Source organism: Colius striatus, chromosome 10 (assembly GCF_028858725.1).
Source record: "Colius striatus isolate bColStr4 chromosome 10, bColStr4.1.hap1, whole genome shotgun sequence".
NCBI lineage: Eukaryota > Metazoa > Chordata > Aves > Coliiformes > Coliidae > Colius > Colius striatus.
In genome coordinates this window covers 17,752,145-17,768,336 of record NC_084768.1, presented here as the reverse complement: position 1 = coordinate 17,768,336, position 16,192 = coordinate 17,752,145, and the positions used below count along the sequence as shown (strand labels likewise).

The following is a 16,192-nucleotide window of genomic DNA, read 5'->3' as shown; positions in this document are numbered from 1 at the left end:
TTCACTGCAGGGTTCCTAGCACCTCTTGTGCCATCCACGGACAGGGCTATGTGAACAGAAATAAATAAGTTAAATGTACACTTTACTCATCCTAAAAAGGCAAAGAGAACCCTTTCTAGGGGCTTTTCCAAAGAAGGGGAAAAGAGAAAAAGGCACATTAAGCAAGGAACTCGGTGTGACTGTCATTTATTGTCATTACTTTTTCAGAGCAGGGTGAGTTATGGAACACTCACTTACACCACCCCAAGCCTGCAGCACCACGTCAGCACCAACACAGCCATCAGGCTCCTCTCTCTGGCAGCAGTGGCACATGTTGCAGGCACATTGCTTGGGCACAGGCCTCATCCCTGCAGGTTTTGGCACAGACTGGAAAGGGGCAGCCGTGGCAGGGGGTCAGCCCCAGGGGATCTTGCTGGCTGCAGCAGCAAGTGCCCGCCCTCTGGCAAAAGCAATGCTGAGGTACTTATCCATCACACAGGGCAAGCAGCTGCTTCTCTGACAGGATCCAACACACCATACAGTGCCTGTGTGTCTCAGTCCCGTTACCAGTTAGTATCATCTTCCCAGTTCAACTCCTCTTCTTCACCCCAGCCTCCAGCTTCAGCCTAGAATCATGTAAAAGGAGCAGGGTTAAGGCTTTGGGGGGCTGCACCTCTGCCCTGGGCACCTTGCTGAGGCAGAGCACGACCTTCAGCCAGACAGCCAAAACCTCCTCCTAAAGCCAAAATGGAAGGGCCACTAGTTGCAGTTGCTGTCTTAAAGAACTTTTCACTACACAAGGAAACACCTTAAAGCCAAGAGCAGAGTAACAGAGACAGTCTTATTTATTTTTCTAAAGTGAAAGCAGGAACTGTTTGTACTAAGACCACTTTGCCTTCAGAACAGGATCTTGTAAAGCCATTTCTTTACCCCTGGGAAACAGCTGTTGTCCTGCTGCCTTCTGAGTCTGGCCTTACCTGTCCCGTGACCCAGCTCTCCTGCTGCATCCCTCCCAAAATGACAGGGTGCCACTTCCAAATGCTGTAAACAACTTCAGTTTAGAGCCAAGGCTCCTCTCCCCTGCCACCCCAGGGTAACTCTCTGGAGCCTGAAGTAGCAAAACAACTTGAGATCAACAGCTGTTCCCCAGTGGAGCTGTGTGGGGAGGGCCACGTGCCCCCAGTCCCTGCTGCCTCTGGGATGGGGCCGGAGGGATTCACCTGCTACTGAAAAAGGCAGTTTTAGAACCTCTGGTTCTGACAAAGTGCCTCAGCTATTCTCTCATGAAAACAAACCACCCAAAAAGCTTCACTCTGTTATCCAGAGGTCCTGGTTTCCTGGTCCTCTATTTACAGTGCTATTAGTTTTTCCTAGAAGAGGCAGGAGCAATGCTGAGTGCTGAGCAGTCCCTGTGCTGGGAGGCCCCTTCCCCTTGTGCTGGGGCCGTGCCTCTCCTGCAGGCAGGGCCCAGCCTTGCCTTCTCTCTCCCCCAGACCAGGGCTCTCCCAAGCTGGGGTGCAGCCCTCACAACCAAAATATCACAGCATCTACTAAAAGCTGGAGCTACAACTCCTGAACTCCTTTAGCAGTGTACAAGTTAAAGCCACTCCCTCACTGTTTCTTAAGGCTGTGAGGGCCCGCTGAACCTCCTGCTGCCCGGGACGATGCCCCCATTCAGAGCTCAGCAGCTCGGGTTCACAGGTAAAGACTGAACAGTGCAGCCCCACACTGCTGATACATCCTTGGGTTCTCCACCAGCTGGTTAAGGAGCAGCTGGAGCTGCACGAGGATGTGGTGCTACAGGATGCTTTAGGATCCTGCCCTGGGGCCAGTCCCTCACCCCCCCTGCCTACAGCTTCTTACCTCCACAACATCAGCTGCTGCGAATTTGGATGAAAAGGGCACGTTCTGGGAGGCACCTCCTCTGCTGGACCCTACACCAGGAGGGCTGGCAACAACTGCTGCTGTCCTCTCCTCAGGTAAAAGCAAGAGGGCTGAAGAAGGTTTAATGTCTGGGATCATGTCAGCAAACAAGTCCAGCTCAGGGTCTTGCACAGGTTTCCTCTTCACTTTGATTGTGAATTCTTCTCCTAGGCCAGACTCTGATGATGAAGGCTTCCACCTTTCCTGAGAGGTTGTTTTTGGCAGCAGAGTTTCTCCCAGTTGTTCCTGGTGGTGCCACTTGTCCTTGCTCCGGCTGCTCCCGGGGCAGGACGGTGTGGGGGGACTCAGCCTGAGGCTTTTGGATCCTTTGCTCAGTTGAGGGGCACCTGGCAGAGGCCTCCGCATTTCGACTGCATCGGCCTGTGTCACAGTGAGGCAGTTTCCTGAGGAGAGCTCAGGACTAGGGCTGCTGCGCTCAACATCATCCCAAGGCTTCTCATCTACATCCTGTTCAGCAAAGTAAGGTGCCACACTGCCCCGTGCCTCTCGGGGCTCGATCTGAATGTTCACAGTTTGCTCAGCGTCCGTCTCCTCAGGCTCGCTCCAGTCCGGCCACTCCTCTGCAGGCTTTGCCGAGGTAGTCAAAGAGCCCCTGCTGCTCCCCAGGCTGTGAATGCTTCCTGGGATTCCATTCAGCTTGGGCTGAGGGTCCTGCTCACCTGGGGAAGACAAAGGTGTCACATACTCGTTGCAAGAGAGCACGTGGACAGGGAGGGCTGTGCCTAAACCTTGACAGCACAGGTAGTGCCTCGCATGGAGAAAGGCAGTGATGCTGGGTGGGAAGATGCTGCGGTGCCAGTGCTCTCCTGGCACCACGTAGCCAGCTCCTGCACCCAAAGGAGGGCTCTGCTCATCTCCCAGCCCTGCAGCAAGGAATGCTGAGAGCTGAGAAGCAACAGCTGACAGAAAAAAAGGCCACATAAGTAAACTGAGTCAGCTTCTGAGGCCAGAGAAGGAGCTGGTCGAAAGAGCGAGTGCAGCTGCCAATGGGGGTGAAAGAGCCCAGCAGAGCCCCTGCCCTGAGGAAACAGCATCTGAAGGTGCCCAGCAGGCCCTGGGCATCACATTCCCTCATAACTTCCCTAAGAAGTCACAATCACACTCCCCTTCCTTTGCCGTTGCCTTCCTTGGTTGACTGAATCTCTTTCAGATCTACATGCAGGGAAAATTAACACCTCCAGCAACACCTAAGGTGTAGGACACGATTTCTAAACAGGAAGAGTGAGAGCAAAAGTTTTACCTGTCTTTAAAGCCAAGGGATTGTCAGCTTGCACAGAAAGCTTCTTGATAGGCACATTTCCCACCACGGGGAACGCCTCAGGGTTCTTCAAGGGCTGAGAGGTCTGATTTCTCTGATTGCTTATAACATGACGTGGGGAGCCTGCAGGGAGAAAAGAAAAGAAAGACCACCAAGTCCACAAGGTGTGGCGTTGTCTTAGCTGAAAGCAAGGGCAGCAGGGAAGGTTCCAGGGCCAGCCCTGGCCCTCGCTGCCACAGCAGCTGCACACAGCACAACAGCTGCTTCTGGGCACCTGCAGCTGCTGAGTTTCTGCTCACAGGTTCTTTCAAGAAATACACAATGAACAAACTACGATCCAAAGAGATGCTTAAAAAGTGCTGCCTGCCAGCTGGCTGGATGCAAGCCCCTGCCTCTGCCCTGCCTGGCCGCACAGCTGCCCCGCTGGCTGCTGCTTGTACAGAAGCAGGGCCTTGATCTGCCCGAGCCAGAGCGGGAGCAGCCTCCACACACCTTCACGCTCCACAGAACGATGACACAACCTCTCCTTTGGTACCTGGGTGTGAGCAGAGCAGCTCCCAGGAACCAGAGGCTCTGCCTGAGGGCTGTGTGACAGCCACCCCCGCACCACTCCCCAGGGGAGGTCTGGGCCAGGCGAGTTGTTTCCCTGGCCCACGAGGAGAGCTTGGCAAGCACCTCCTTCCAGTTCAGTTTCGGGGGTGGTGGCAGTGGCCTGGGCACGTGAAGCCCTGCTGCCTCCTCCCCAGAACAGCCTGGCTGGGGCTGGTGCCACAGCTGGATCAGCTGCCTCCCGCAGTGGCTCACGGCCCAGGGGCACAGGAGAGGGCTGCAATGCCCACACAATCCCAGCCTTCCCCACAGGGCCCCCACAAAAGGCACATCCTTCTTGGGCTGAGCAAACAGCTCCTTGAGCCTCGTGTCCTTGGCCTCTAGTACTGGTCTTTGCAGGTCATCACTCACTGCTGAGGACAAAGGTGGGTTTTGGGGTTTGGTTAGTAGGTAAATTTTAAATACATTCTGAAAATGAAACCTGATTTTAGCATGCAAGCCAAAGGGGCTGAATCACTGCAGCCTGCTACAGCAGGGTAAAAAACAGCAATGCCATGAGCCATCCACAGACTTTAATAAAGGGTGGTAGCTGCTGGTTACACGTGGTCGGGCAGAAAACATTTATACTTCAACTGGTCTCTGTCAAGCATTTCATTTGGTATCTATAGGTCTAAAGCAGAACAAGTGCTGGATCTTCCCTCCAGTTACTTGCAGTCTGAGTTTCAACATGCAGAAAAGCTTTCCCTTAGCACACTCAGTTCCAGGTTATCTGGTAGGAGCAGGGACTACTGTCTTCACTTGGACTAGCTGAAAAGCCTCCAGAGAGCTGAGAAAATAGGGAAGTTCGTATTCCTTTTCCAATCTATGGATAGAAATTGGGAGGAGAGGATGAGATTTACTGCTTTGAAAAACATGAAGGACAGAGGGAATGTTACAGAGCTGTCTGGGTAGGTAGCCAAGTCCTTACAAAGGGCATTATAGTTTTCCAGCAGACACAAACACACACACATACACACTTCATCTCTTTCATTTACAGAGACTCCTAAATGAAGAGGAGCTGTACATTTTTCTCCGTGTATCTATTACATTTGAAATACTCATATACAGAACTCCTCTTCTGACAGCAATTCCATATCTGCCAGCAGCACCTGATTTGGAATTGAAGCCAAGCTGCAAAGCAGATTTTTTTCCAATTAACCTGTCAGCAATAAGAGATGCACCATCCAAGAAATGCTGCTCAGTGCTGCTTGGGCAGGGATCCCACCAGCACCCTGAGCATGTCCATACCTTCTGGAGAGAGATCAGCAGTTTTCATGAAACTTGGTGCAGAGCTTTTGAAAATCTTCACTCGTTCTCCACCTACAACTACTTCAGGCCCGAGCAGGGAGACCAGAACTGCCAGGCTGTGCAGCGTTATGGCCACGATGGAGTCACTGGTGTCTCGAAGGCCCAGCAACACCTGCACCGAGGACATCACAACATCACAGCATTGCCAACAAAAAAAATCCTGCTTTTTTCACTACTTTCCCTTTTAAACGTTATATACATATCATTTCTATCGCTTCCCACAGGCCTCAGGAGATGCTGGCTGGTATTCTGTAGCATCAGAACAGCTTTCCACTCACTGTGTCGGGCTGATCCTCATGCTCAGTGAGACCCTGCCCCACGCCCTCCATGGCCTCTCATAGTGGGGCTGCTGGGAAAGGCACAGGTCTTGCACAGGACAGAGGTTGCAAGCAATGAGATCCCAGCTTTCAGCTGAGGACCAACCCCAGCAGCAGAAACCCCCCATCTGAGGATGCTCCACGTGTTGTTTCGCTGCCCTTAACCTGTGGCAATATGACGTTTTTCAGCTCCTCCCGAGAGAAGAGTTCCGCGTAGGCATGAATGTGAGACAGCAGCACCATCCGAACGTGCTCCTCGTGGACCTCAAAGAGCTTCAGCAGCACAGGAATGACGTGTGCCTGGAACAGGGCTGGTGACAGGAGGCAGCTGGTTGGGCTTTCTCCACTTTCCTCTAGGGAAGAGAGGTGAAAATGGGAAAAGGCTGCTTCAACAAGGAGAGATGGCTCCTCCAAAAACTGAGAAACACCACAGCCAGGATCTACAGTGCCAGGTCTGATTCCTTGTCAGCTGCCAACACAGCTTGCTTGGGATGCCGGACATGGGAGAGAGGAGAGGCAGCAGGACCAGAGTCCATTGCTCCATGGCAACAGTTCTGCACACTGAAGGTCTGGCACAAGACACTTATTGCTTGGTGAAACATCAGCAGCTATTTAGGAAAAAGTGTGACAAGTAAACCTGGGAAAGAGCCCAGGCAATTCCTAATTCTCCTCCCAGAGCCAGCAAAGCATTAGAAAGTACAGCAAATATAGAAGCACACCTAACTGTCCTTCCCAGGTCTGTACATACAGTATTTGTTCTGGTTAAATAACACCACTATTCCCTTGATCCAATGGAATGATCACTCTGAGTTCATTCCAAACTTGCCAGTAATTATTGTAAAGACATAAAGTATTAAAAGGTCACCTTTCTTTGGACCCAGCAGATGGGGAAGAAAACTCTTGACAGCTACAGGTTCTGCAAACACCAGCTGATTGAGCAGAAGAGGCACCAGCCGTGATGCAATCAGCTCCTCTGACAAGCCAGCCACCCTGTCCAGCAGGAACCTGCATTCCAGGAGACACCAGTTGGTATAGAGGCACATTCCATGCATTTACCATCCTTTCCCCTAATGTTACTTTCCCCTCTTTTTGTGTCTGCCCACCTCCACCTCTCACGCTACATGTGCTCTAACCCTCTGCTCCTGCCTGGGGCTTCCAGGCAAAGACAACACAACCCAGGAGGCTGAGTGTGCCCCTGTAAAAGCCCCCAGCTGTATGCAGCATGGCCCGAAGCACCACCACAGCCAGACTTCCCCCTGAGAGAAGCTGCACACTGCTGTGGCACCAAACTGCCTCCCAGCTGGCATCTCCCACAAAGTGCTACAGCATTCCAAAGGCAGCAGAGAGCTGTCCTCTCACCACACAACCTGGTGCCTCGCAAGGATCTTCCTACTGCTTGGGACAAAGCTGCTCTACCCACCACACAAGGGAAGTTTCCCTTGCAAAAAGGGAATCCCATTTTGGAAGCACTTCCATCTCATACACTGCAGGGGTGGCCACCATCTTTATTCAAGCCCCAGAGTCTGGGTTTGTGCAGTGCACACGCTGTGAAAGGCCCCTTGCCTGACAAAGGGGCAACACAGCTGTGTCTTTAAGCCAATTGTTCACTCCCTCAGTGATTGTCACTGTTACAGAGACAGTGGGAACCATTCAGAAGGCTCTTGCCATGATCTCCGTTCTCCTCTTATTTCCTCCACTTAGACTCAAACTAGTGAAATGAAGCTAGTGTCACAGCTGATGCTGACCCCAGAAGTGTAACACGGGCAAAGAAGAGCTCTGTAAGGGCACCTAGGCTCTTTGTATGGAAAAAGAAATAAAAATTCAGCTTCTCCCTTTATTCAGACCCAGATAATGCCACAACTACCTGGAAGCTTCCCTTACAGGAACCTTCTTGGGGACATGAGAATGGGATTTCCTGCAGACGCTGCACCACTGCAGCTGAGACATCCACTACAGAGCACAGCTTTACCCAGTCCGGGCTGGCACCGCAAGATCAATTCACCCACCAGCACTTACTGAAAACTGTCTTGTTAGCAGTTTACCAGATCTGCCTATATGGAAAAACCTGTCAGCCTCAAGAGGTGCCTGGTGCTAGGTTTCCCTCTTTTGGAAAGTTGCACTTAAAATATAGCTACTCCTAAGAACGAGGTAAGGGAAGGATTCCCTTTTTTTCCAGCACATTCCAAGAAGTTCTCTGATAGAGTGTCTTGAAACTAGGCAGGCAGATGGCCTTTCTGCAGAGCTGCTTCCCAGTTCCATGTGGAAGAAGTGTTTCTGAAATAAGCAGCTTCCAGATGATAGTTCCTTCACTTACTTGAAAAACTCCGTTTTTTCCTCCTCAGACTTTAGTGTTAAGGTCTTCAGAAAATTCACAACTTCCAGAAAATCATTCCTAAGCACAAAAACGTCCATCAGTCAGGCCTTAAACCTGGGATGCTTAAACCTCCCACAACTAAGAGACTGCAAATCCCTGGCCTTTGTGTAGCAGAGAGAACTAGATACAGACACAAGTCAAACACTGGCAGGCCGAGAACACCAGCACAGAGGTGAGACCTGTGACTCTGAAGTCAGCAATCCACCAGGAAACCTGGGCAATGAGCCATGGGCCACCTCCAGCTACCTCACCAGGGCAATGAGGAGAACAAAGTGTCACCCTGCACCAGAGGAGCCCTGGGGTGAGGGCAGACGCAGCTCTGTGTGGGTTATCTCAGACCTCACTTTGCTCCAGTGGTATTGTCTAGAGCATGTCCCACCAAGTTCCATCAGCTTGAGGGGATCCAACAGACTGTGTGTGGCTAAGGGACATGCTCCTGTCACCACCATTAGCTCAGCATCTCATTTGGAAGGCTGATAATGCTTTCTTCATGTAGGGAGTCTCTTTTGCCAAAGATCTCTGTTAAGAAGCAGGGATTAGATCTGCACATCCCATCTGGTAAGTAACACACCTTCACCAAATGAACTCATTTGCAGCACTGAAATAAGCAGCATCAAGATGCACCAAGAGACAGAGGTGGGATATTTCTTTTCTTACCTGAAGAACTCGTGAGACAGTAAGGTGGACAGTGGTGGACGACACTTTGGATCTGGATTCAGCAGTGTACAGTGCAAGGTTTGCTGAAAGCTGGAGAGAATATCTGCTGAAACTGAAATCCAGAGCACCTAGAGTTAGATTTCTCTCTCTCAGCACTTCACAAGCTATGTTCAGGAGTCCTCCACCCTCCCAAAAAACCCCTTATTATAGCTCTATTTGATAGCAAAATTGCTCCTATCTGTCCCTAAAGGAAGGGAAAAGCAGCATTTCCATTTCTCTTCCTAAGGTCTTTGTCTATTGGGGCACCAAAGAGCGCTGCTGTTCTCCCAAGAAGCTTGTGGCTCCCTCTCTACAACAGCAACGGCCACTGAGCCTGCAGCACACCTGCTAGCTGCAACAAAAGGCAAATGGCTCAACACATGAGGCATAAGCTACAGAAGCCTGGTGAGAGCAAACCAAAGGGGTGTCGTTCCTCACCCTGATCGTTGAGGACTGTCAGGAGATTCTCTGCCATGGTCCCGAAGGCGTAGGCGTCCCTTGCGTGCCCGCAGCTGTGGGGCAGGATTTGGAAATCTGCAGACTGGAAAGAAAACCAAACAGATCAGTAAAGCAGCTTTCTGAAACGCTTGGTCATTTCCACAAGCCACCATTTCCCCCACCCCCCACCCCCCAACCCCCATACACTCTCTCATTCTTTTTCTAGCACCAAAGCTTCACTAAATACCCTACAAGAGCAGTATTACACTGAAAGATTCCACTGGGGAATGTATAACCCAAAGGAGCAGGTACATCACGAGGAAACAACTCCCCAGTGAACACAGGCAGCAATTACAGGTCAACAACTTTCAGTATTTCTATGGAAACAGGTGATAATTAGAGCTAGAGCAAGGCAAGGGATGTACTTAATGGCTGGGAGGTGGCTGAGGAGTGAACACCAGGCTGTTACAGGAGATACACAGCCATGTGGCCACGGCCAGCCAGGCAGCCTCAGTAACTGCTCTGTGACTTTAGCAAAGCTTTGGTGATTTAGAAGCCTTAAAGCTGCAACACAAAGGAACTGAAAGATGAGAACCAGTTGTCCCATTACTCCTTATTCAGAATGTCACTCCCCTGTGCCTCACATGATTCCCAAGCCAGGGGGAAAAAGGGGGAGCATAAACCTCAGATACCATCCCACAGTCAGGCACAAGGAGATAAAAAATGTGAATGAAAACCCTTTCCCAAATATTGCACTTTGTTGCCAGTAAGAATTTCCTTCAGCAAGTGATGTCACTCACCATCTCCTCGCAAGGGATGCACAACTGGTCTCGTACCGACTTGACATGGCAGAGGAACTGGAAGGAGAAGAGGAGAGATGTAAGCTGCCTTGATCACCTGTCCATGCCAAGCAGCAGCAGGCTCTCTCCACAGAGCAGGGCTGCCCCTGCCCTCTGCCCAGAGGGGAAGCACTAATGGACCAGTGGGAAGCATGGAGCTGACAGGAAGCAGCTTCAGGGCACCACGGCCAACTCATTCCTTCAGTCCCATCATCCCACGTGATCCATCTGGACGGGGAAAGGATTTCAGCGGCTTCAGCAGTCAGGTTTTGCCCTGTGCCCTTTGCATTGCTGTGCACCACCACACACACCAGTCCCGTGCCTGCCTGATCCCTGCTGAAACATGATACAGCCAGGGACACACAGCACAGTTTGGGAAGGATTTGTGGGTCCCCTGGGAGAAAAGGCAATGTACACTTATGACACAGTGCCAGGCTGCAGCAATGACTCTGCACAGCATGCAGAGAAATCAAACCAAGGATTTTTCTGCTAGGACCAGTAACAAACAATGAAGGAAAAGCTATGGAGTCATTTATTTCTTCTATTGATTAATTTCAACCTGGATCACCTTGCTTCACACTAAAGCTTTTTCTGTTTCATTTGTTTTTAAATCAGTCGAGAGGAGAAAAGATTTTTCTTAACCTACTCTCCAGCCAGCAATCTCCCTTAGGAAAGCAGCTGCTTTTCAGCTAATGAGGAATTTGTTTCTGTTTGTGTAGATGTCGTAGTTTATAGTTACACTGTCCTTAGAGCAAAGACTCAGGTGAGAGCTGGAAGTGAGCCAACACACTTAACAGGAACTGTAACAGTGTAGTCCAGGTAACTGGAAGGACCTGGGCCTTCCCATCCAGGGATGACCAGCTTCAGCCGGGCAGGAGCTCTCTCTCTCCCAGGTATCAGAGGGTGTGCTTCACTTGGCTCTTACCTCTGGGGTGGCTTCACTGAAGTTACAGACTGTTTCCATTCCTCCCAGCTTCCAGTGTCCATCCTCACTTACAAACACGGATGACAAACAGACATTGTTATGTGTTATGTGTCCCTAAAACATACCAAGACAAAAAAAACAGTTAACAGATTTGGGGATAGATGAAGATGTAAAATCTTAATCAGCACTAACAAAGTGCCACAAGGAGCTGAGGGAAAGTACATCATTCCAAAGGCCCTTTGGGATTCTGTAGGTGACTGCCAGGTATCGGGCAGGAGGGCTGGGGTTTTAGAGCAGATGAAACTCTTAAGTGTCACAGCCCTTGGATAGTGACTGTAAAATCAGAGACAAGCTCCAGTTAGAAACACTGAGCCCAAAAGCTATGGTCTGAGCTGGGATTAAACTGCAGTGCTGGACAAACACACAGTGCCACAGCAGGGGAGCAGTGACATCCATCTCTGACATGGGGCAACAGCTCTAGGTAAATGCCAAGGCCCAGCAATCCCACTTCCCTAAAAACAAGAAGCACTATGAGCAGATGTCAATTCAGGAATTGGGAACTGCTCCCTCTCTGCCAAAACCTACGGCATTTTCAGTTACCTTCCCTCTTACAAAGCAGCCCATGACTTCAGCAGATTCAGCCTAAAAGAACTGTGGGGCATGAGTCTGATTTTTTGTTGAGGACTCAGGAAGGACGTGGTCATCCAGGCCAGCCCAGGGAGAAAGCTCTCCTGTCACGTTTCACCTGGCTCCCACCAAAGCCCAGTGACTGCTGCCCGCAGCACCTACCCTGTCATGGAGGAAGATGAGTGCCAGCAACACATCGTAGATGCCTGCACAGATTTCTGCAGAAGAGAGTGTCTCCAGGACCATCTCCAGTGGCTTCACACGTTCTGTAACCAGGTGGATCCCATTTGCTTCCACAGTACAGGAGAGGAAGCGCAGAAGGCAAGGGTGGCGCAAGGTTTTCAGGTGCTTCCAGAAACAAAAACATCTGTTAAGCCTCAGCCAAGGCCTCTCTGTTGGCTGCAGAGCTTAGTCTTGGGCTTTTAGCCATGTTTTCCTCTTGAATTTAGACCACCCATCCCTGCCTCTCACCAAGCACGCAGCACAATCACTCACTCATTGCAGAACTTCTAATACATCTAGAAACAAAGTCTCTCAGAGAACAACCACGGTATTTTAGGTAGGATCCACCCACAGAAGATTCTCTGCTGGCAGAGACTGGTACCCTGCAAGGCAATGCAGGTGCTGCTATATGATGAACTCTGCAGCTACCAACCCTCTTTCCCCCCTGCACGGCAGCTATTGGCAGTCAGGGTCAACTTCAACCTTTCCTCCTGCCCTTAGTCCCCAAGGGTTCACCGATTCCCACTCCTCCAAGACAAAGGAAGGCCAGCCCTGACAGATCTCTCCACAGTACCTTGGCAGCTTTGTTGACCTTGTCCTCGTTCTCCCGCTTGTACACGAAGACGGAGGCGCGTCTGCCATCCTGCAGCACGGCTGGGTAGATGGTGTGGCCCGTGGGCAGCGTGGTGGGCGGCTCTTCCAGCGTGTAGCTCTTTAAGGCGCTGTTCTCCGAGCCCATCACTTGCACAGTTTGGCTGTGCTGGAGGTTCCCTCTGGATGACAAACAGGCCTTCGGGTGAGGAGTATTTTGTTTTGCCCAGATTTAGTTCCAGCAGGCACTAGCCAGTTCACCTTCAGAGCATTTTCTGCAAAGCAGGAGACGGTCATAAGAACCTCCTCTTGCCACTATCTTCTCCTTCAGTTTAATGCCGAGATTAAAATCGCCAGCTATCATAAAGGAAACCCAAATGCCCACAAAAGGGCTCAGATCAGCAGGCTAGCAGCCCTTTAGCTGCAGAGCTACAACTGCCCTGGCATCCGTGCCAGCATCACAACCAGACATCACCAGCTCGCAGATGGACAGGACAGTGCCCACAACTGGTCCTTGATGTGTCTGCCAAAGCCAGGATCCACCAACACCCAGAGTCACACAGACACCTGCTCCAGAGGTTTAATTCAGATTAAGCCCAGGCAGCAGTGATTCCAGGAACTGTGCTTGCCACTCCCTTAGGGCACAAGGAGACTCTGGCCTGCTTAAAAGCAGCCATTCCTCAATTCTCCAAGCCAGGGCAACTTCAGTGAAGCTGCAGTCAGGTGATCTCCTCCAGCAGCATGCTTCCCCCCTTCCCTGACTACCTTCATCTCCATCTGACAAACATTCCACTCGCCTGCCAACCCTTCCTTCTTCCCACAGCCTCTGTCAGGAAGACAGGCTGACACAGATTCTTGTGCTGCTTCCCTGCACACAAAATCAGTGAAGCAAAGAGGCTGATGGCAGAGGCTCCTTCAGAAAGCACTGACCAAGCATGTGGTCTGGGATCAGGCTGGAGATCACAGGCGACGGGTGAGACCCTGAGTACCCTCTGTGGACAGTAATGGGCAAACCATCTTAGTAATGAGAGGAGGAGAGAGCAAAACCTCAGTGTTCAGGAAAAGTAGGGTAGAAAGTTGCAGTTTTTTTAACTGAGAATGGCATTATGGTGCTTGCAGACCTGAGGCTTCAGGAGGACAACAACAGGGGAGTCCCTCAGCTCCTCCAGTGCTGTCCCAGCCAGGCTGCTGCTCTGGCCCCTCTCAGTGAATCCAGTTCAAGCCCCTCCAAAAGCTCCAGCAGTGTTGGAGCCTTTTGGAGAGAGAGATGAGCTGTTACAGTTTCCTGCTTTCTTTTCACTGCTTCAATTAAGAATTAGTTATCTAAATGATCACCCCCCGTCCTCCAAAGGGCCCTTTAATAAGAACATCAGATTGTAAGGTGTCTAAGTGTGAACATGCCAATTGCACAGCCCACTAGTCATCAAGAGCATGGGGAAGGAGCAGAATGCTGCCTTTTAAATACACTTCATACACATCCCTGCTCACACACCATTTAATCGCTTTTGTTAACTCTAGATGTGCTTCTTGCTGGGAGAAGTCAACCCTATGAACACATTAAACATGAGAAAAGGGCATACTACAGCTCTTAACTGCTTGATGTGAAAAGACCTTAACTTTCCTGAGCATACAACAACCACTACAGTCTGAAGCAACAGAGTCACAGAATGGTAGGGGCTGGAAGGGCCCTCTAAAGATCATCTAATCATGGGGTGTTTTTTAAATTGAGCTTCTGTATCCTGATTCACCTAAAATCTCACACCGAATTACCTACAGAACATGCAACTTGCTCTCATTCTCTCCCCACTAGTGCCAGAGATGGATCTGCACCTCTCCAGTAGCAATGTCTTTACTGCAACGTTTAAGAAAAAAAGGGAAAGCTACAGAAGGCTGAACTGCAGCCTCCCAGCACTAGACAGAGGGGCCAAGTGGTGAAAGAACAGCACCATGCAGCAGTTACATACCTTTCTAAAAAAGACTTTCTTGTGTTCTCCTTGGCACCGAAGCATTCACACTGCCCTGAGATGAAGGGCTTCCTCCCCGGAGCTCTGCTCTGGCTCACCTCAGGTTAACCTTCCACGCCTGTGTGCAGTGGCACTGGCTGCTCCTCCTGGGCACAGCTAAGCGCATCCCTCTGCACTCTCTGCTCTTCTCAGCTTTGTTTGCCAGCTCTGCTGCAATGATTCCTAGGCCAGCTTTTGCGCAGGCCAGCTGAAAGCCTCTGCACTGACCCAGCGCCTCGCCTGTCTCCAAACACAGACGGACAGGCTCACCCCATTACAAAACTGGCTTCAGGGGCACCCACAGGTCTGAAAGATTGTAACTACTCGAGTGCCAGGCACACAACCAGCTCCACACTGCCACAGCAGGTAACTGTCTCTCAGGAGGAGCCCAGCAACTCTCTCGGTGTCAAACACTGAGCAACCTCCAGCAACACAGGGACGACGAGCCATCAGCTTTGTGAAACTATTGTGTGGTTTCTTTTCTTTTTCTGAAACACGTTGGCTATTGAAACTCCAGCAGGCAAATGCATTTGCAACAGTGTACCCGTAGGTGTGGCTACGATCTACGGAAGAGTTCCTCCAATGCTAAAACAAACTGTCAGTCACACAACTATGCTGTTTAACGACCATACATGCTTTGTGGGTTAAGAGCATTAACCACATTAGCACCCTTTAATATCTTATGTTCAATATATTGTACACATGAACATTAGATGCAATGCATCGTGTACCTTGAAATGGAGAGAAGCCCAGCAGGGAAAGATTGAGCAACTGTCAGTCAAGAACAATTTGGCTTTGCTACCATAAAGAGTGTTAAGAGTTGGAATTTCAATGTAGCCTCTTTGTGGAGTGATGACAGCCTGCATATGACACACATACAGGCAGCAGCCTCGATGGTAAAGGACGTGTGATTTCGCTGTACCTCCCGAGTGACAGTTTGCTCCTGCACACCGTTGCGTGCAGAGGGCTCCTCGAGCAAACACACCGGCCTGACCAGGAACACCGCCGATGCCTGCGGCACGCTCACAGCACCGACACTCACCAGCGCGCTGTTTGCGGCGGCACTCTCCTTCCCTGCCGCCCCCCGCCCCGCACACCCTCCCTGAGCGTGGCAGGGACCCACACGGAGCGGGGCACCGTTCCCGCGGCCCGGCCCCAGGGGTCGCCGCAGCAGGACGCGGTGCCGCGGAGCCCTGGCCCCGCCTCCCTCGCAGCCCCACGGCCCCGGTCGCTACGACACGTCCCGTCCCACGGGCGCGACCGGGAGGCTGCGCGGGCGCCAGCGGAGCCGGGCCCCGCGCCGCCCCGGCCGCCCCCATGCACACACCGCCCCGGCCCAGTCGGCACCCTGCCAAAGGCCTCTGCCATTCACCCCTGCCACCTTCCTCGACCCGCCCCCGGCCGCCCCTCACCCGCTCCCCGCCGGGCCGCTGCGCGGTCGCTGCCGCCTGGGCCCCGCCGCCCGCTCCGTCCCTCCCGGCGCCGCCGCCGATCGCGCTTCCGGCAGCGCCGTGCCACCGAGGCGCGCGGGCCGAGCGCCGCCGCCTGCCTTGCGCGCCCCCTGGCAGCGGGGCGGGCGCTCCGCTCGGCCGAGGGCGCGGCCCGTGAGGCGGCGCCGGCCATTTTGGTGTCGGGCGAGCCCTTTCCCGCTCGGCGCCAGCTCGCGCTGGGCTCCTGGCCTCCAGCGCTCCCGAGCACTCAGGAGCCGTGGCAGGCACTCAACGGCGGCGTGAGCCGCAGCCCTGCGCTGTGTGCTGCCTGTGCTTGGGTCGGCCTCAGTGACTGTAGTCACACAGCAGCCCCACTGCCGGCCACGTCCTCCGTTGTTGCGGCTCATTGGGCAGCACACGTGCTCTTCCAGAACCTCCATTGCCCTGTGGAAACAAGCCGCTGTGCCGCCTGTGATTCGCGGCCCTCGGGGAATAGAGGTCTCCCTGCTTTGAACGCCCAGCAGCCTCCTGTGCTGTCCCCCTGGCTGCCCTTAGTAATTTCCTTCCACAGCCTCCCTGCTCAGCCCTCACGCCAGCACCGCAGCGAACAGACCCGACCAGCCTAAACAAAGGGCGCACAGCCGGGTGAGAAG

General features: G+C 52.2%; 1 protein-coding gene across 2 annotated transcripts; it reads right to left on the bottom strand.

Moving 5' to 3' along the window:
• Positions 1–177: 177 nt before the first annotated feature.
• SCYL3 (SCY1 like pseudokinase 3) lies at positions 178–15,612 on the bottom strand. Of its 2 annotated transcripts, none has more exons than XM_062003269.1 (14): positions 15,522–15,612; positions 12,090–12,381; positions 11,456–11,641; positions 10,667–10,780; positions 9,703–9,759; positions 8,903–9,005; positions 8,426–8,537; positions 7,709–7,786; positions 6,260–6,399; positions 5,560–5,747; positions 5,018–5,189; positions 3,164–3,304; positions 1,843–2,582; positions 178–605 (listed from the first exon to the last, which is right to left on the bottom strand). In XM_062003269.1, exons 2-14 carry the CDS (start codon positions 12,252–12,254, stop codon positions 543–545), a joined length of 2,259 nt encoding a protein of 752 aa, XP_061859253.1. In that variant the 5' UTR covers positions 12,255–12,381; positions 15,522–15,612; the 3' UTR covers positions 178–542. The 2 variants fall into 2 exon arrangements, with proteins under 2 accessions (XP_061859253.1, XP_061859251.1); XM_062003267.1 differs by lacking the exon at positions 15,522–15,612 and adding an exon at positions 14,071–15,270.
• Positions 15,613–16,192: the final 580 nt, after the last annotated feature.